Raw genomic sequence first — 19,111 nt, 5'->3', positions numbered from 1 at the left:
TATCTGCTGTACCAAAATTGCTAGTTTGAGCAAAAAGGAAAGAAGCAAAACTAGCAGGTAACTGGTGCAGCCCTAGTTAGACAGAATGAAGTGTTTACCTGCTTATAGCTTCCTTCCTGGTTTGTAAGGAATCACCATTGTATTTGCCATCTCTTATTGCAAAGGAAGTTAATATGAATTGTTGGAGCTGCTTAACATGTTAAAATACGAACAGAATATGCAATACATCTTCAACTCTTTTTTTGCTTTGTTTTATAGACATATAGAGCAATGGTGATTTGTTGAAACAGAAGGGACCAAACTGGCATGGAACTTTTCACCTTCTGAATCTGATAGTGACCCAGAAGTGCCATGAACTGTAGAGTAACCCACACTCTCACAACTAAAAAAAAAATTACAAGTCATCCTTTCTGTTGACATTTCACTGAAGTCTGTTCTTTAGCCTAATGTATGATTTTTGTCAGGGAGATTTGGTGTCTTATTTTGATTCAGTTCAATAACTAAAAAAAAAAATCTTTTGCATTTGATTTAATCACAACCTTGACATTGCAGTTGCTGCTTAATTCTGTCTGTGTTCACTTCAGCACTAATGTCCCCATTTAAAAATCTGTCATAGTTCATAGACCTTTGGAATCCAAAGAACATGCCAACTTAGAGGGCCAGTCTCTGTCTTTCAGAGACTGACACTGTACAAACATGTAAATATAAGGCACTTCTGTTATAATAAACATTCATTGCCATTTTTGCTTTTTTGGCCTCTAATTTGGGAATCCTTAGTTTAGGGCATCCCATGTGCCTGAATTGTGCAGTGCTAACCAAACTAACATGGTCTTGGTAACTCATAAAAACAAACATCTGTAGCCTTCATTGGGGTCTAAACTCATGTACATGCTCTGCTTCTGTGAATATATACATATGTACAGTCCTATGGCTTTCTTTGTGAATATAGAATGGTAGTTAACTGCACTCTGAACATTTTTCATCATGTAAACCAATTTAATAGATGAACAGTTTTAAGTCTTCAATGTGACTTCCAGTTTACATTTTATTTTTTTTGAGCAAGTAGTAATACATTCCTTCTGGTGCCATGGCATAGGATCTTATACTTCATCACACAGTTATGTACATGTGATGGGTTAAAATTGTGAATACCTGCAGCTATGTTAAAAGCAAAAACAGCGGCACTAAAAAGATACCGAGGTACTATTTTTCCTTTCCCCTTCCCACCTTTAAATGCTGTTTTCAAACATGAAAGCAACACCTATGGCCACTTTTTCATAGGCTCAGTTTGCAAAAGCCAGAAATAAAGGGAATGAATTGTCAGGATCTTCCTCTTCATGAATTAACAGGATGTGGACCTACAAGCCTCTTCCTCTAACAAAAGTCTAAGTGAAGAACAAACCCCGGGAGCAAACATTTCGTAGGCTTAAAATGACTGTTAATAATAAGCTTATTTAGCCTAGCAGGCGTGGTAAAATGGGTCAATACAGCAATGCTGTCATAATACTTTTTGACTGTGCACTTGTATGTTTGAGTCCTGCTACATGTTGTCATTGAAGTAAATTTGACAAGTCCCATCTGATTCAGTTAGTTCAAATTCTCAGGAAGGAAGGGGACCAAATATTAACATGTCTTGCTCTAATTCATTTTGCAAAACCATTTTGTTTCATTATCTCAGGTTTCTTTTGTTCTGTTTGATATTCTGTACATACTGTTAATAAATGTAACTTTGGAAAGTGGATTTATTTTACTTCGTGTGTACTCAGTCTGAGACTGGTTTTAGTTTTCATAAAGCAGCTAAAAAGTTGCATCTTTCAGATGGCATATTGACACCAGAAGAAGAGCCTGAGATTTTATAGTGCAAATGCTATAGTTTCATGCTTCGGGATAGTTGTTAGAATATTTATGTCCTCTTTTCTGAAGCCAGGACAAGTTAAGCAACCACAGTTCCAAACATTCACACCATTCAGTTTAGTTCAAATAAGACTTTACTCTAGCATTATTGCTAAATAGTTGCATTGCAAAATGTGGACCCTGTTTGTTAACATTAAAACATATTTTAACATCAAAAATATCCACCAGGGTTGGGGAATCAGGTGAACTTTATTAGATCTGGCTCTGTTCTTGAATGTTACTTGAATTTAAGATAGTAAACCCAAAACTTCTCCCACTACAGTACTGCTCACCCCAGAAGCATCAATGCCACACTGGTAAGATCATACAGACAATATTAGGCTTAGATTGGTCCTTGTATGGAGAGCCAGGCAGCCTTGATACCTGCTTTCATTTCTAAGTCGCACAAGTGCATCTCAGGCTGCCTCCATCTAGGTTATAAACAACCACCCCCACACTGAACTGAGCTTACTCTTGAGCAAGCCTCCTTTGTGTTAAACCTAGAAGGGCACTAACTCAACCTTGTAGATCAGTATGAAAAAGAAAATGTTTAGTTGGCTCAAGTGAGAGGCTGAGACTTATGAGGAGGTTAATGCAAGTAGCTGCTAGTCTACCTGCCACCTCATTCTAGGGCAGAGTGCCTGCTTTACTGAATCTACAAGTATGGTCCCTGCAAAAATGGTAGGCACTTAAGAGAGATATTATCTAGAGTAAGCTTTCAGTATTAAAGTATAAAAATAGATAATAGGAAAGTGATTTATCAAATAGATCTGTAAACAGCCTAGCTCAAAATAGTCTTCCTGTTATCCCTCTCAGAAGTACAACAGAGCCTAAAAACTTCACACAGAAGCAAACACATTTAACTATCACTGGTAGCAATCAGTAAGTGACCATGTTGGGAAAGAATTTCAAAGATTGTCAGTTTACCACACCAGAAATCCAGACCAAGCTCTCCACGTGCTATCTCTTAAGTACTCACATTGGATAGTTGAGAGAGTGTGGGCTATGATGTGCAACACCACTGCTACTTTTAAAAAAAACACAGCTTATGCTTCTGACTCCTCCTGCCCATCTCCCTGTACTGTGTTGTCCTCTTCTGACTGCTCATTCAAGAGCACGAACTTCCCATCATTGGTTAGTGGCACAGACGACATTAACTGAGCTAGTGCTTCCGGATCCTATAATGAAAACATAATGAGAGTCAGTGGAATAGTTATCCAATTATCTGTCATTGGAGGCCTCAGTTCTCAGCAACCTAATTCGTTGCCTGCTTTTAGAACAACACTAGATCACACTGCTTAAATGAGTTCTAAGTCAAGATGATAAAAACAGTGAATTGACAAGACTAGATTAAAGCAAGCTTCATTCCACAATGAGGATCCTTGCGTGCTTTGGATTGGCTATATAGTATGCTGCAAAAACAAAGTTGAAATTGCAGCTCATTTTCAATGTGCCGATACCCAGGCACACAATCTATGTGGGACTGTGCCCCCCCCCAATCTCTGGCAGCTGCGCAGCACAGGTGCACATGGCATGGTGATATCGCGCAGCTCTGGGCCCCTTCAATTGCAGGGGCAAGGTGATGTACCTGCCAACACCTATATATAGCTAAAATGGTATTTGTAAACTCTTTACCCTACTGGGTTGATATTGTGAGCTTTATGGGTACAACATGCTCTGCTAGTTAACGTGTACTTGAAAAATGCAGAGAAACTAATAGTTAAGTCCTTTGTCATTCAATTTATGTTTAAATGCATTTTATTTAATGTTGGTGCAGAAACTTGCATTTCTCAATATGTACAGGAAGACCTGAAATGGATCCAAACAAGTAACAGTAGAAGAAAAACCCCAGACAGTTAAAGTTCCTGTTTGGGTGGCAGGTTAACACACAACTTGAGGCCCTGACTTAATTTACCTGTGTTGCCTCTGTCATGATTTTTTCATCGTCCACGATCGCTTCCTGCATTTGTCCCATTCACTGTATTGTTCTGGGATCCCCAACATAGAACCACCTATGGGCCTCCTGCCCCTTACAATTTTTTAATTCCCCCCTTTCCTTTCTTTTTAAGCACAGGTGGGACTGAACTGGCTGGTAAGCAAAGTGCTGGCATCCAGGCACCCATCAGAGGCCAGAGTTTAGGCTTAAAAGCAAGATTCAGTACTGTATAGATAGGAAGAGTGAAACATTACCTTGCGAGCTTCAATGATTTCTTTCCCGAGGTTTATCGCATAACAAATCTGCAGAAGAAGCAGAGATCAGCCTTAGGAAATTTTTCTGTTATCCTAGGACCCAGGTTAGAGCACCAGGAAAGCAGAAGTATGTGGTAGCAGTTCTAGACAGTAAGCTGAGACCAGGAGATAGGCTTTGTGGAAGTTTAGCCAGTTGCTGGCCAAACATGTATGGCGAAACAGTGCAGCATAAGGTAATAACAAATAAACTCTGATGTTTCTCTTTCAGAATCTTATTTGTCTATAAATATGGTCACAACAGGGTTAAGCAAGTGGGCAATGGATCAAGGGAATTGCTAAGGAATATTTGGGGAGAGAGAGTGTGTGCGCGCGTGTGCAAACTAAGCAAAGCAAATGGACTCAACTCACTAAATGCCCACTAAAAACTTATTACGGATGACTACAATTAGAACAAAATGTATTCTAAAAACCATGCAACGAAACGCATCTCCAGACCTTTTCGCCTTCGGTGTTACTCTCAAATACATAAGCACTCATGGACTCTTCGCCTGGGGACTCGGAGATGGGAACCACAAACCCAATCAGTCTCTTGTTTTCTTGATGAGCAGCAAATTGTGTCACACTGGCAAGTTCAAACTGGAAAAACGGGTTTCACAATTTTAAAGACTTAAAGCAGTTAAACATTTAACAACTTCCCCAGCTGGCAACTTGGCATTTAAAGCCCTGACTGCCATTTCTGTACTGTGAGAAATGGAAGAATATACTTACACTTATCCTCGTAACTTGGGTTTGCGGATCTATTAATCTGTTGTTAGTATAAAGGGGAGGAAAAAAAGTAGATTAGGTCCTCTTCACAAGATTTAACAGCAGAGAAAGTACAGGAGCCCTAATCTGGCTCAAGAAAGTTGGGCCTTAAGCTGACACATCTTCATATGCTACTTGTGAGAAAAGGAAACATGAGTAGAGATTGCTAGATGCCCTTAACCAGCCATGCCCTTTTCCAGATTACTCCATTCCCACAACCGGGGAGGGGAGGGTAGCAAGTGTTCTTCTTCCATTTTTCCTCTCCAACAAGCATTCATCATTCTGTGGCTGCTAAACATTCTCAGTCTTCATTGATCTATTTAGTTTTTAAGGTTGCCCCCTTAAGGTCCCCCCTCCAATCCTTAATTATTGTAACCCTTCAGCAAGTTAACTTAGGCTGATGATAGCCATTATCCTCGTCTCTGTATTTATTCCCACCCACTCCCTGGACTGTATATGCAAAACCACACACACACCAGACCTTAAAAGTGCAATATGAAAAAGCAACGTGATGGTTTTCTATTATGTCATGTACTATTATGTCATTCCACTACGCCTCATCCTACAACAAAAAGTTTTCCTTCCCTGTGGTTCTTAGCCCTCCACATGTTGGATGCAAGGTTATTATTTCTGACCACTAGCCACGGCCGATAGCACTCCAACAGCACTTGAAAGGTTACCAGTTCACTATCACTGTTGAGAGATTCTCTGATTGACCCTTCCATCCTAGATATGCTTCCTTGGAAGCAAGTATTTCAGAAACTAGCGTTATCGGTAACACTTGTAGCTGGATTCAGTGATAAAGGTAAAGGTAAAGGTACCCCTGCTCGTACGGGCCAGTCGTGTCCGACTCTAGGGTTGTGCGCTCATTTCACTTAAGAGGCCGGGAGCCAGCGCTGTCCGAAGACACTTCCGGGTCACGTAGCCAGCGTGACGAAGCTACTCTGGCGAGCCAGCACCAGCGCAGCACACGGAAACGCTGTTTACCTTCCCGCTATCTACTTGCACTTAGGGGTGCTTTCGAACTGCTAGGAGCTGGGACCGAAAGACGGGAGCTCACCACGCCGCGGGGATTCAAACCGCCAACCATACGATCGGCAAGTCCTAGGCACTGAGGTTTTACCCACAGCGCCACCCGCGTCCCCCCAGTGATAGGATTCAGTGATAGTTACTTCCAAAATAGGTAGGGATTAAAGGTGCTGTAGCCTGTGAGAACTAGGAGTTGAATCCTAATGAACCGAAGATCTTTGGATCCAGCAAAGGTTCCTAATAACCAGGGAAGAGGAGCTATCCCCTCTCACATCAGTCAGGGACACCTAGGCCTCTGGAGGGACACAGGGGAGCAGGACATCAGCAAATGTTATCTCCTCCCGCTGGCCTTAGCAAGTACCAAGAGTACCCTCTTCATGAGTTCCAGCCCGCTCACAGGATCGGCTCACAGATTCATCAGACCTCACATCAATGCAGACCATGCAGAAGAAGAAAGCAAGCGGGGAAGTTTTGCTTACTTCAGGTCGTTGCTGGTGACCAAGAGGTGGGATTCCGTTGTGCGGAAAATGTTGTGGATGGCCCGAGCCGCCAGCACCTGCCTCATGGCTTCGTAGATCACCTCAACCGTGTGGTCGGATTTGACTGCCATCGATCCCAGAAAACGGACTACAAACATCTGCTGCAAGAGCGAATCTGGGGGAAAGGAAATAAAAAAGAGGAACTTTCTCCTTGTTTATCCTGCCTCTCGAGTTAATAGGACATCTGATTCCCCCCCCCCCCTTGGATGCTGCTTTCTCTTCTTCAACATAAATGTTCTCATGGCAGGTTCCCGTTTATGGATGCTCACTTCTTGATTTCAAGCAGTGATGGGAAAGTGTGAATGGGTCGCAGATCTAATCTTGTAGGGCAGAGATGCAGAACTTCTGGTCTTCTGTATATTCTTGGACTCCAGCTCCCATCATCCCTAACTACTGGCCAAGCTAGAGGGCACTGATGGGAGTTGGAGTCCAACAACAACAAAGAGTGCTACAGTTTTCCATTATCCCCTTGCCCCCTGCTTGTTGGCCACCTGCGGGAATGAGGGACGGTGGGTGTTCTTCACAAGACAAACCAGGGATGGGGAAACCTGAGGCCTTCCAGATGTTGTTGCCCCAGCCAGCATAGTCAAGGATGGTGGAAGCTGTAGGCTATCAGTATCTGGCCACAGGGTCTCCCCTCTTTGACACAGACCATGGTCCCACCTAAAAAGTGGAGCTTGGGGCACCATTTGTGACTGAAGAGAGTTTACCCCATGGATCAAATTTACAATAGACCTTGTAATTTTATTTTATTTTATTTTATTTTTAAAAAGATATTTATCGAAATTTTACAGACAATAAAAAGTTACAAGATTAAAAATAAGAAATAAAAAAGAATAACAATAATAAAAGAAAAAGAGATACAAAAATACAAAGACAAAACACATAAAAAGTAAGAAAAAAATTAAAAAGAAATCAATATTTTCATGTCTTATATTTCATTTACTTGTTTCCTGACCTCCTCACCCCCCCTTTTTTGTATTTCAGTTCACATAGTTAATTCAGCAAATCCTTACCCTCTATCATTTATCTTTACTCAATATCTTAACCTATTATAACTATATATTTTAAACCATTATCAATCCGTATTCACATATTCTTGTTAATCTTTTTACCAATATTTCTGCAGTAATTTTAGACAGCTTTGGGACTCAACAAGACTGAAGTTTATGAACAGCAATCCCCAGTCAGTTCTCACCTGCCTCATCCTCTTTCTTGCCATCTTCTGACTCTCCAAATGGGTTTGTGCGCCTGTTAAAATACACACAGGGCAGGAGTTATGGCTACTTCGCCAACCTGAGAGAAGGAGTCAAATGCGAAAGGGAGCACTTTGTCAAACTCTCGCTGGCTGTACCTGCCACCCCTGTTCTGATCCAGGAACTCCGTTGCGGGAAGCACAATGTCAAACTGAATTGGTGTTCCGGGTGCAATTAACTCAGTGGGTTCTGGAATGCTGGCCGGCTCGTTTGGGGCTGCCCAGTCATTCTGTATCTCCACATTCTTCACATCCTGGCTAAAGCAAAAGGAGAGAGGCAGAGAACATGGCCCCATATGAGAAAGACAGCGCTGTGAGAGCTGGAAAGGAGGGAGGATTCCTAGAAATGAAAACCTGGGTGAGAACGGACGAGTGAGCATTCAGTCAGGGTCTGAGCTGACATTTAAACATCCTCACCAACAACATCCAATTCTGGATAGTTAAAATGTGTTTTAAACAAGGAACTAAGACATCACAACCAGAAACTAAATCATAATGCAAGGGTGGGGGGGCAGCTTTTACAGGACAATCCACCTGTCAATCACATGACATCTCTTGATGGACAGGTGGGTTGTACTGCCCACCTGTCAAAATCCCAAGCACCGAGAGCCACCTAGCCACCTAATGCATTTATGTTGGCTACCACTATCCGTCTCGATGCAATGCACAACAAAATAAACAACATCAATCTTATAATCACCATACAATAAAGGAAAAGATGAGAATCCGAAAGATAACTCTGCCGAGGCTAAGATAAAATGAAGGAACACAACCCACTGAAATAAGGCACCGGCAATGCATCTTTAATAGGTGCTGGATGTTGTTACTGTTGGCACTTGTCTAAGATCTGCAATAAGGGTGTTTACCCAGAGTTGGGACTGCTGAAGATCCAATTTGCACGTGAAACTGCATGATGCAGGTAGCAGTTATCTACCACGTGTAGATTAGAATGTAACAGCTGAGCTATCCATTCAGGAAACTTGTGGAAGAGCCTTTCATGTAAGGGACCGCTTCAGAACACAGTGGGGGAACACTTGCTCCCTCTGTCAAAACTCCGATGCTTGCAGAATGCCAACACGTCAAAAGTTAGACTGGCCTTCCTCCTGAGGTGCTAATTTTCTTTGTGGAAGGAGCATCCAAACCTCTCCAGACTAAGATGGCTAAAATGTTACCTGGGGGATTGGTTTTCCTGCTTCTTCCCAAAGCTTGTGATTGGCGTCACGGCTTGCAGCGCTGTCTGATTCAGCCTGATGGCAACGGCCTGAAGCAAAGCAGAGGCACAGCCTTAAAGGAAGTTGTGCGATATTACCCAAGCAAACATTGAATCACAGACCTTACTGTATCTGGGGTGAGGGGCTTGTTTGAGTTATCAAAGCATTTCATTTCAAAACCTCCTTACTTCAGGATTGTCAGTAAGATAGATCTGCCGAGAGATGTTGTTGATTGCACATATCCACTGGAAGAGGAAAACAAGAAAGAGAAACGCCAGAGATTTCAATTTAGTTCTGGAATTTTAATTTCTTGAGTAGAAACCAAGTGAAATGTGTTTACCTCCTCATATTCTTTCTTGCTTTCTGCCTGAAGGGTTATCCCTCTGTAAAAGAAAACAAAAACCACCCCATCATTTTCTTTCCTTGCCCCATTAGAGGTTTTGAAGCAGAGACTACATAGCCAACTAACAGGCTATGTATTCAGCTATCTTGATGGAGCTAGCAGAAGGCAGTGCAAGGACTCCCAGAAACTCAGTGGAGCTTCCTCCACCCCCACAAAAAAAATTCTTTAGGTGACTAGGGACCTCCCTAAAGGGGAGGCTTATGCTCAAGGCAACTCAGTTAATGCAGCAAGCCCTCGTTTTGGGTAGGGTAGTTGCTCCCTAGCAGAAGACCCAAGACACATACGGTTTCCCTGTAGGAGTGGTGATCTGAAAGCAGTAACGTCGGTCTTCACAGTCGACTGCCATCACAGAGCAGTTGTCCAGATCCTGGATCAGTCCCCCGGCGACAGCTCCCCTGGGCTGGCACATCAGGTTCCCACCTTGAGTGAAGAAGTACAGCCTGTCCCAAGTTGTAGTCACCAGGCCCGTTTTGCTGTAGGAAAAGACCAGAGCTTCGACGTCACCCTCACACCAGCAGCAAAGCAGCAGGATTCACTCCCTCCTCACAGCCAAAAAACAATCTTTTCGGGAAAGGGAACTGAGCAGCGTGTGTTTTCTAAGGTCAAATCCCACCCACCCCCTTCACCGCACACATTTTAAGACTCCCGCTATCTTTTTGTAATGTCAACAAGGCATCTTGAGGGACTTGAATTTTGTATTGCGGCAGAAGCACGTTGTCAGGGGTTCAGGAGCAGAGGCAAGGGCAAGGGAGGAAACAGAGAGCGAGGGGGAGGAGGCAGAGGAAAAGATGAGTGATGACGACGACCCGAGATCTCCGAGTCTTTCCAGTGAATCAGAAGATTCACAGAAAGGAGCACCAGTGGCCAGGGCAAGGGGGGAGCCTAGGGGGACACCCCAGGGAGATAGAGCCAGAGGGGACTCAGAGGAGAGCAGTTGGAAATCGGGACCAGCGTCACCGCCAGAGAGCAGGGAAGAGGAAGAGAGCCAGGGATCAAGCGCTGGCAGCTCACAGCAGGGGGAAGGGCATGAGTCAGGAGTGGCCACACCTCCATCGGGGAGCGAAGAAACGGTCAGACGGAAAGTGGAAAGTTGGGCGCGCGCGCCAAGTTCAAATGCACAGGGAAGTGAGGCAGTAGGCAGCCCTGAAAGAGAGCCAGGTCCTAAAGCCCGGCGCAAGGAGACAGGAGAGTCCGGGGGGTCGGCGTCAGAAGAATCCAGGAAGGAAGAGACCCCGGGGGGCAGAGGGACCCAGAGGAGAACAGTCAGGAGGAAAAGGTGGAGCAGGGCTAGGATATTAAGTTGGTGCGCAAGGGGCGGAGACTCAGACGGGACTTCGCCGATCTAGCCATTAGACGTAGAGTTGCACGCAGCAGCTTGAGAATGGAAACTGTAACTCAATAAAGACTTTTACCTAATGATCGCTGGCTAGCGTGATCCTCTGTGAGCTAGGATCTGGAAGCAGCTCTGACACACGTGCAGGGACTTTTCATGATCCCACAGTACAAGGGACATCACGACAGGTACTAGTCACTGCTTTTACTCTCTTTTAGCTCTTTGGTTTTCTGGCACTGCTGCATCGTACATTTTGGGGGGAAGGGACATGTGATTCGCATATGCAGAAGCCAGGTTCAATCCTTCAATATCTCCAGGGTAACAGGAAAGATCTCAGGCATCAGCACTTGAGAAAGACGTGGAGAGGGTTGGTGAGAGTTCTGAGGTCCAGAAAAGGAGGCGTGGAGGGCCACATAACCTCTCCCGCCCCCAGAGCTGAGGTACTAGATGTAGCATTTTACTTTAAGGAACCTTAGGTCCCAATTTTGAAAACCCACCAAACTAGCTAGAGTACTAGCCCGTCTACCATGCTAAGACATGACACCCTCCCAGGAATCTTCCTTACTTTCTAAGGTTAAGGTAGCCAGCCTTCTGAATCAGGTTTCTGTTGATGAGAGGCGACGCTGCGTCGAAGTCAGGGGTGTACACTGATTCGCCAACCGAAAGCAGATCTTGCTGAGATACCCGCATAGCTTCTGCCTCAGTGTCCAATTCTCCCTGTACGCTACAAGAGAGAATAAACATCAAAGCACTTCATGGCCATAGCTTGCTTGCTTAGGCTGTCCAACGAATACAGAGCATACATTTCCTTTCTCTTCCTTAGAATATTTGATTGGTTTTATAATAAAATGGCATGGACGAACTGCAACAAAATCTGCAGAGCATTACGCGCACACATCAGTCATCTATAAGGAACTGAGCAGGAACACGGTCAAATAACGGGTTCATTGAATGAACCACCCCCAAGGCTTCAACTATCTGTGACACATCTTCTCCATACGTAAGCATGAGTGGCAGGAGGCCTGAGATGAACAACCCTTCTATTTACCTAGCTGATATATGGGAACCATACCTTATCGAAATGTGTTTGGTTTCTCAACACTTCTTCTGCGTTTCAATAGTTCAGAAAGAGTCAGATCCCAAGATTTCCCTTGCCACCTCATCGGAGATGCACAATATATTAGTAATACTTTGTTAAAAAGTAGTAACAATTTATTTAAAAATTATTAAAATGTACATGTTTATTAAACAATGTAAACAAACAACTTATTAAAATTTACATGTTTCTCCAGGCACTTAAAATGAGACAAGTGGAAATGTAAGAGTGCACTTTCATGTGTGTGTTTTTTTAATCCTAGAAGCAGCAACATGGTTTTCTAGACACACTTGCATCATCTGGCTGCCAGGCTGGTGCCAGACTTGGAAGGGGGGTCTCCTTGGCATGGTGACAATGATAAGACCCCCTATTCCCTAACCAGGACTGAGAGCAGTCCTGCCTAGGCCAGTCATGGGCATCACAGGCTCTCTCTGCCATTGCTCTGGCAGTCACAGCATCACTCACTGTCCTCCACTGGGCATCAGGCAACACTTCAGTCATATACGGGTAGCAGTACTTTTGAACCGGAGCGAAGCTGGACTCCCATTCAAAAGCAGCCCTGCTGCCAAATGAAGGCTGTGGAGGGCGTCACATCTGGGTCAGGCAGGTGAGGGGTCCTTCCAAGCCATGGGGGTCCCTGGCCAGTGCCCCACCTGGCTACCACTGCTGGTGTCAGACCTCATGCTTGCTGCCAGTCATAGCACAATCGTTCTCAGAAACAGCAAAAAAGAGCAAACAGGCAAAAGCAAGCTGGAACGATCCATTACCTTTCAACCATGCTTGAGACTGAAGATAGAAAGCTGTCCATTTTTTTGGTGAACATCTCGGCTCCCTTCTTAAAAAACTTAATCTGAAGAATATAAAAAGAGGGAGAGCACACACAACTCCTGAATATTTTTGTCGGCAAACTCCTTGCAGTAACATGCGAGGGGAGGAGGAGGGACACACTGGGGTTTATATGATCCAACAATCTGGTCTTTCATACTGGGAGTCAAGGAGTTGTTGGCTAGGGAGTAGGGTATATCAGGGGCAGGGAGAACTTTGGCCCTCCAGATGTTGCTGAACTCCCAACTCTCATCATCACAGGCAATTGGCCATATTTGCTGGGACTGGTGGGAGTTCAACAGCATTTGGAAGAGCAAAGGTTCCCCATTCTGGTCTACATCTTAGAAAGAGAACAAGACATGTGAACCTGCAACAAAATGTTGCTTAGTATGGGACACTCTATCTAGGATCCTTTCCAGTCAACCATACCCTCTTCCATGATTATTATTGGCACCTGTCTGTCTTGGGAGACAATGGAGGAGTTCGCCTTTAGGGGTAAAGTCAAACCGTTGGAGAGTTACAGAGCCTGCTGTGGCTGTAGAGACCAACACATGAGAGACATAGAGGAAGAAGAAGACGAGGAGGAGGAGGAGTTTGGATTTGATACCCGCTTTATCACTACCCGAAGGAGTCTCAAAGTGGCTACATTCTCCTTTCCCTTCCTCCCCTACAACAAACTGTGAGGTGAGTGAGGCTGAGAGACTTCAGAGAAGTGTGACTGGCCCAAGGTCACCCAGCAGCTGCATGTGGAGGAGCAGGGAATCGAACCCGGTTCCCCAGATTATGAGTCCACTGCTCTTAACCACTACACCACACTGGCAGCATGTAATGTCGCAACTGTGGCAGACGAAGGCGTCTGGTTTTGCTGCTACAGGTGCACCAGAGTGTTTCTTCTCCCTGCGCTCCTCTCAGTGTTTTATTTCTCCTCTGGTCACTGCTGTGGACACACAGCCTGACTGTCTGTCTCCAGGCACTGCAAAGGATTCCCAGGCAGGATGGTTGAGGTGGTCAGCCTTCATGTCATGTTTGCAGACAGCTTTGTGCCAGGGACTGGACTGAGGGGGACGAGTCTGAGGAGGAATAGTGGAGACTGCCACCCGCCCCCTCCACCTGAACTTCCCAGAGAAGAGGAAGGCAGTATTGAATTACAGCAGTGGTTTGAGGAAGGTCACAGCTCAGAGACAGCTGAACAGAAGAGTTGGGAGAAGAGAAGGGGGAGACAGAGACAGAGCAGCCAGCTGACACGTTATCACTGGAGAGCATATCTGACACCCCTTCTCCCAGAACTCGGTGTGCGCTGAAAGTTGAAGAGCGAACTACTCAGAGACAATTAGCCCCTGGCAGCCACCATAAGGGGAAGTGCTGTTGCTAGGAAGGGAAGGGGAAGCTCAGTTGGAGCAACACCATTTTTGGGAAGGCTGCATTCCTTCGTCGTTCTCTGTGAATTACTGAATAAATGACTTGGTTAGAACTCTTATTTTGGGCTGCCCCGTGGGAGGGAGCTGATTTCCCCCAAAGCCTGACACTTTATGACACGGAACTGGTCTGCCAACGGGCCTGGTGCCTGAAGTCAGCTCCCCATAACAGCAAATCCTTGGGGATCCTGCCATCGTCCGTTCTGTGGACACGGCATCAGAGTGTTTTAAATGTATGGTGTGGATGCAGCCTTGGTCTGATGTGTCAGGGAGCGCTGGGTTTGTCCTGCCACCAGTTTTTAACTGAACCATACAATGCTCAGCGGTTTCCAAACCAGCTCAGCTGCAGCAAAGAAGGGTTTGCTGCCCAAGATGCTGCAACTAGGATATGTACCTGGGAGCGCGTATATCCCAGCATGGGCTCCAGCATGGCGATTCTCTTGCGGTACTGTAAAGCATTAAGGGCACAGTAATACTGTAGCGACGAGAGATGCTGCTTCCTCCGGGCACTGGCTACCTCTTTGGCAACTTCCGCCTTTAGCTGAATGATAAAGGAAAGGAACAGCCAAGTGTCAGCAAATGAGCCACTGCAAGACGGGGTCCCCAGTGCATTGAGCAGGCAGTTAAATGACACCCAAGTGCCACTGAAATCACTGTGACTATAGTACTACTACTACCAATTTATTATTTATACCCCGCCCATCTGGCTGGGTTTCCCCAGCCACTCCGGGCGGCTCCCAACAGAATACTAAAAACACAATAAAATATCAAACATTAAAAACTTCCCTAAACAGGGCTGCCTTCAGATGTTTTCTACAAGTCAAATAGTTGTTTATTTCCTTGACATCTGAAGGGAGGGCATTCCACAGGGTGGGCGCCACCACCAAGAAGGCCCTTTGCCTGGTTCCCTGTAACCTCACTTCTTGCCATGAGGGAACCGACAGAAGGCCCTCGGCGCTGGACCTCAGTGTCTGGGCTGAACGATGGGGGTGGAGATGCTCCTTCAGGTATACTGGGCCGAGGCCGTTTAAGGTCAGCAAGAACACTCTGAATCGTGCTCAGAAACGTACTGGTAGCCAATGTAGGTCTTTCCCGACCGGTGTTATAGCAATTCATTATGAAGAGACTTGGGCGTCAATAACAGTCTGTGCACCTCACCCTTCTCAGAATTGTACTTATCATGTGGAAGATGTATATACACCATTCACCACATTGGGGTTGTTTGCATATGCATAAAAAAAATCTTTAGCTTTCTTCCCCACCCCCACCCCGCTCCAAAAACCATCTCAAACATCCTATATTAGCATTTAGAAAAGGGCAATGGTGAAGTATCTGCTTTACACACAAAATACTCCAGGCTGAGCCCTTCCAGGGAAGGCTAAGAGTTTGTCTGAAATCTTGGAGAGCTACTGCCAGTCCGAGTAAACAATATGGAGCTAGATAAGGCAGCTTCTTATGTTCACAGAACTGTACCCTGTTGAGGATTTTTCATTACATAAAATTCATCTTATCAAATGCGCCAAGATGTCAGAATATCTTACCTTTTCATTCTCTCTCTTTTTGGGTAGCCTGCTGTACTTTGCCATGGAGACATCGTGCTCTGCAAGGATCGAAGGCACAGTTTAGCATCATCACTCATGCACACCGCCAGCAAAATTTCAGTCAAATGAAAGACCAATGTGAAACGTACCATTGCTGGCAAGGCTGAAGAGATCCTTCAAAGTGCTTACTTCTAGGAAAAAGCAGAAGGCAACAACAAAGGGTTTGTGTATTAGTGCAAAGTTTCAATGAGATGACCAGAGATGTGCCAATTAAAACTTTGAACATTCGCAGTTACCTTCTTCTCAAATTCCACTGCAACTACTTGACTTCATGCAAAGAAATGTGCCATGTATTTATTTCCTTAACTGGACTAGAACTGCTTCAGTCCCATGTTGAGATTATGCAGCAGAACAGTGGCAGAAATGTTCTTTTTGCAGATGTTTAACTGGACTAGCAATCCTCCTTGAACAGTAGAAACACCACAACGAATAGGGATGGAGAAGCCTATGGTCCTCCAGCTGTTGTTGGACTACAACTCCCATCATCTCTGACCACCAGCTGTGCTGACTGGGGCTACTGGGGGCTGGAGCCCAACAACACTAGCAGGAAGGCCACCGGTTCCCCACTCCTGGGTCTAGAAGCTGTTGCCGTCACTCAGGTTTTAGCCCTAAGAACAGGGTACTGTCCCATCTAGGTTAGCATCCTGTTCTCAAGGTGGACATTCAGATGCCTACAGGAAGCCCCGAAGCAGGATCTGAGCACAGCAGTCCTTTGCAATTTGCCATGTCCGCCAAGCTTACCCAAGCTATTTCCAAATAAACATGCATCTTGCAAGCACTTGCAAGCCCCACTGTGTTCAGCGTGTGGGGTGGCTGTTTTTAAACTCCCACGGAAGTCTACATAGGGGCGCAACCTTAACTAATTTTCTTTAAGATATGAAAGTTGTCTGGAGTGCAAGAAGAAAAAATGTCCCTCTCTTCCTTTGTTTCCTACTAAGAGCTCCCAGTCACACCTGGAAGATTTACCTGTAAGGTCTTTTTCACGGAACTGGATGATGGGGAGAACCATGGTGTCTGCGAGCTGCTTGGCCAGTTCGGTGTGCAGAATGTTAAGCTGAAAGACAGGAGGGCAGCCCATTCATTTAGAAGGCAGCAATAACATCCCCGGTACCCTAAATTCACCGTCAGGTGCTTGAATGGAAAACCCAATGTGGCTCAGTAGGGTGGAAAGGAAAGTTCAAATTCGTGCTTGACTGTGGGAACTTTAAAGCCAGACTGGGGAACTTGTTGCCCTCCAAATGTTGCTGGACTCCCATTGGGCCTGACTACCATCCACGGTGGGGCTAAGGGCTGATGGGAGTTGGGGTCCAACAACAGCTGGAAGGCCAAAGGTTGCCCACCCCTACTCTGAAGTACATTTTAGATGCTTGGACGTTACTCTCCGCTTCAGTTCCCCATCTCTGTGTATTTAGTAATCATGATAGCAAAGTGAGTTGCCCAAATAGCTTTCTCTGAAGTGAGGAGAATTACATTACTATATTACAACAGTAGGCCAAATCAATACCATCTGCTTATTAAGCTGGAGCCAATATATTTAATTATTTTTCTTTAAATCCACACACTCATATATATTTAAACAGTGGTTTATTAAATTATTTGAACCTATTTGCTTTCATTTTTTTATAAGATATTTATTGAGATTTTCAAAAAAATACAAAAGAAAAAGAAAAAAGAAGAATACAAAATAAAAATAGTTAAAAACAATTCAGTCTTTCCGTCACATATTTTTCATTTGCTTATTTCCCGGACCTCCTCACGCCTCCCTTTTCTGTAATCCAGTTCAAATTGTTAATTCAGCAAATCCCTCCCCTCTTCAATCATCTTAATCTTCAATTTTAAAATATTATAACATTAAATTTTTACCTATTAATAACCATTTTCTCATATTCTCTTATAGCATTACAGCTAAAGACCACTTAGTTTCTATCCAACATCATTCTAACATTCATTAATTTTGCAGTATTTCTGTAAATAATCTTTAAACTTTTTCCAATCTTCTTCCACCAACTCTTCTCCCTGGTCTCGGATTCTGCCAGTCATTTCTGCCAGTTCCATATAGTCCATCACCTTCATCTGCCATTCTTCCAAGGTGGGTAGATCTTGTGTCTTCCAATACTTTGCGATGAGTATTTTTGCTGCTGTTGTGGCATACATAAAGAAAGTTCTATCCTTCTTTGGCACCAGTTGGCTGACAATGCCCAGTAGGAAGGCCTCTGGTTTCTTCAGGAAGGTATATTTAAATACCTTTTTCATTTCATTATAGATCATCTCCCAGAAAGCCTTAATCCTTGGGCACGTCCACCAAAGGTGAAAAAATGTACCTTCAGTTTCTTGACATTTCCAACATTTATTATCGGGCAAATGATAGATTTTTGCAAGCTTGACTGGTGTCATGTACCACCTGTATATCATTTTCATATTATTCTCTCTTAGGGCATTACATGCCGTAAATTTCATACCTGTGGTCCACAACTGTTCCCAGTCAGCAAACATAATGTTATGTCCAACATCTTGTGCCCATTTAATCATAGCAGATTTGACCGTTTCATCCTGAGTATTCCATTTCAACAGCAAGTTATACATCTTTGACAAAATCTTAGTTTTAGGTTCTAACAGTTCTGTTTCTAATTTTGATTTTTCCACCTGGAAGCCAATTTTCTTATCCAAGTTATATGCCTCCATTATCTGATAGTAATGAAGCCAGTCTCGCACTTTATCTTTTAATTTCTCAAAACTCTGCAATTTCAATTTGTCTCCTTCTTGTTCCAAAATTTCCCAATATTTTGGCCATTTGGCCTCCATATTAAGTTTTTTTCTGAGCCTTCGCCTCCATCAGTGATAGCCACCTTGGGGTTTTATTTTCAAGTAAGTCTTTATATCTTGTCCAAACATTAAACAATGCTCTTCTGACAATATGGTTTTTAAATGCTTTATGTGCTTTAACCTTGTCATACCACAAATATGCATGCCACCCAAAAACATTATTAAAACCTTCTAGATCCAAAGTGTCTGTGTTCTCAAGAAGCAGCCATTCTTTCAGCCAGCAAAATGCTGCTGATTCATAGTAAAGTTTAAGGTCTGGCAGGGCAAATCCACCTCTGTCCTTTGCATCAGTTAATATTTTAAATTTTATTCTGGGCTTCTTGCCCTGCCAGACAAATCTAGAAATGTCTCTCTGCCACTTCTTGAAACAGTCCATTTTGTCCAAGATTTGCAATGATTGAAACAGAAATAACATTCTTGGCAATACATTCATCTTTATAACAGCAATTCGACCTAACAAGGAAAGCTTCAAATTTGACCATATCTCTAAGTCCTTTTTCACTTCTGACCAACATTTCTCATAATTGTCTTTAAATAGGTTTAAGTTCTTAGCGGTCATATTAACCCCCAGGTATTTTACTTTCTTAACCAATGTTAAAACTGTCTCTTTCTGAAACCTCTCTTTCTCAATCGGTGTTAATTTTTTCTCAAGCACTTTAGTTTTTAACTTGTTCAACTTGTATTCTGCCACATG

General features: G+C 44.0%; 2 protein-coding genes across 3 annotated transcripts in view; one reads left to right on the top strand and one right to left on the bottom strand.

Annotated features, from left to right (window-relative positions):
• Positions 1 to 1,741, top strand: part of WASHC4 (WASH complex subunit 4) — a 37,573-nt gene extending 35,832 nt beyond the window's left edge. Inside the window, exon 34 of the mRNA XM_082240413.1 lies at positions 259 to 1,741. The gene's annotated coding sequence lies outside the window, so the exon portion shown is untranslated. The remainder of the gene's footprint in view (positions 1 to 258) is intronic.
• A 229-nt stretch (positions 1,742 to 1,970) lies between these two features.
• The window catches only part of APPL2 (adaptor protein, phosphotyrosine interacting with PH domain and leucine zipper 2), a 32,068-nt gene continuing 14,927 nt past the window's right edge, over positions 1,971 to 19,111 (bottom strand). Inside the window, exons 5-21 of one of the 2 annotated variants that reach the window (XM_082240493.1) lie at positions 16,561 to 16,648; positions 15,684 to 15,722; positions 15,535 to 15,593; positions 14,388 to 14,534; positions 12,521 to 12,603; positions 11,223 to 11,381; positions 9,609 to 9,797; positions 9,262 to 9,304; positions 9,110 to 9,166; positions 8,883 to 8,971; positions 7,810 to 7,968; positions 7,654 to 7,706; positions 6,396 to 6,570; positions 4,852 to 4,888; positions 4,579 to 4,719; positions 4,084 to 4,131; positions 1,971 to 3,071 (exon numbers count right to left, since the gene is read on the bottom strand). In XM_082240493.1, coding sequence (XP_082096619.1) covers positions 2,940 to 3,071; positions 4,084 to 4,131; positions 4,579 to 4,719; positions 4,852 to 4,888; positions 6,396 to 6,570; positions 7,654 to 7,706; positions 7,810 to 7,968; positions 8,883 to 8,971; positions 9,110 to 9,166; positions 9,262 to 9,304; positions 9,609 to 9,797; positions 11,223 to 11,381; positions 12,521 to 12,603; positions 14,388 to 14,534; positions 15,535 to 15,593; positions 15,684 to 15,722; positions 16,561 to 16,648 — 1,698 coding nt within the window. In that variant the 3' untranslated portion in view covers positions 1,971 to 2,939. Of the gene's footprint in view, positions 3,072 to 4,083; positions 4,132 to 4,578; positions 4,720 to 4,851; positions 4,889 to 6,395; positions 6,571 to 7,653; positions 7,707 to 7,809; positions 7,969 to 8,882; positions 8,972 to 9,109; positions 9,167 to 9,261; positions 9,305 to 9,608; positions 9,798 to 11,222; positions 11,382 to 12,520; positions 12,604 to 14,387; positions 14,535 to 15,534; positions 15,594 to 15,683; positions 15,726 to 16,560; positions 16,649 to 19,111 lie in introns of both variants that reach the window. The other variant, XM_082240492.1, reaches the window with a different exon arrangement.

Source organism: Podarcis vaucheri (assembly GCF_965113315.1).
Source record: "Podarcis vaucheri genome assembly, chromosome: 10".
Taxonomy (NCBI): domain Eukaryota; kingdom Metazoa; phylum Chordata; class Lepidosauria; order Squamata; family Lacertidae; genus Podarcis; species Podarcis vaucheri.
This window is presented reverse-complemented; position numbering and strand designations above follow the sequence as displayed.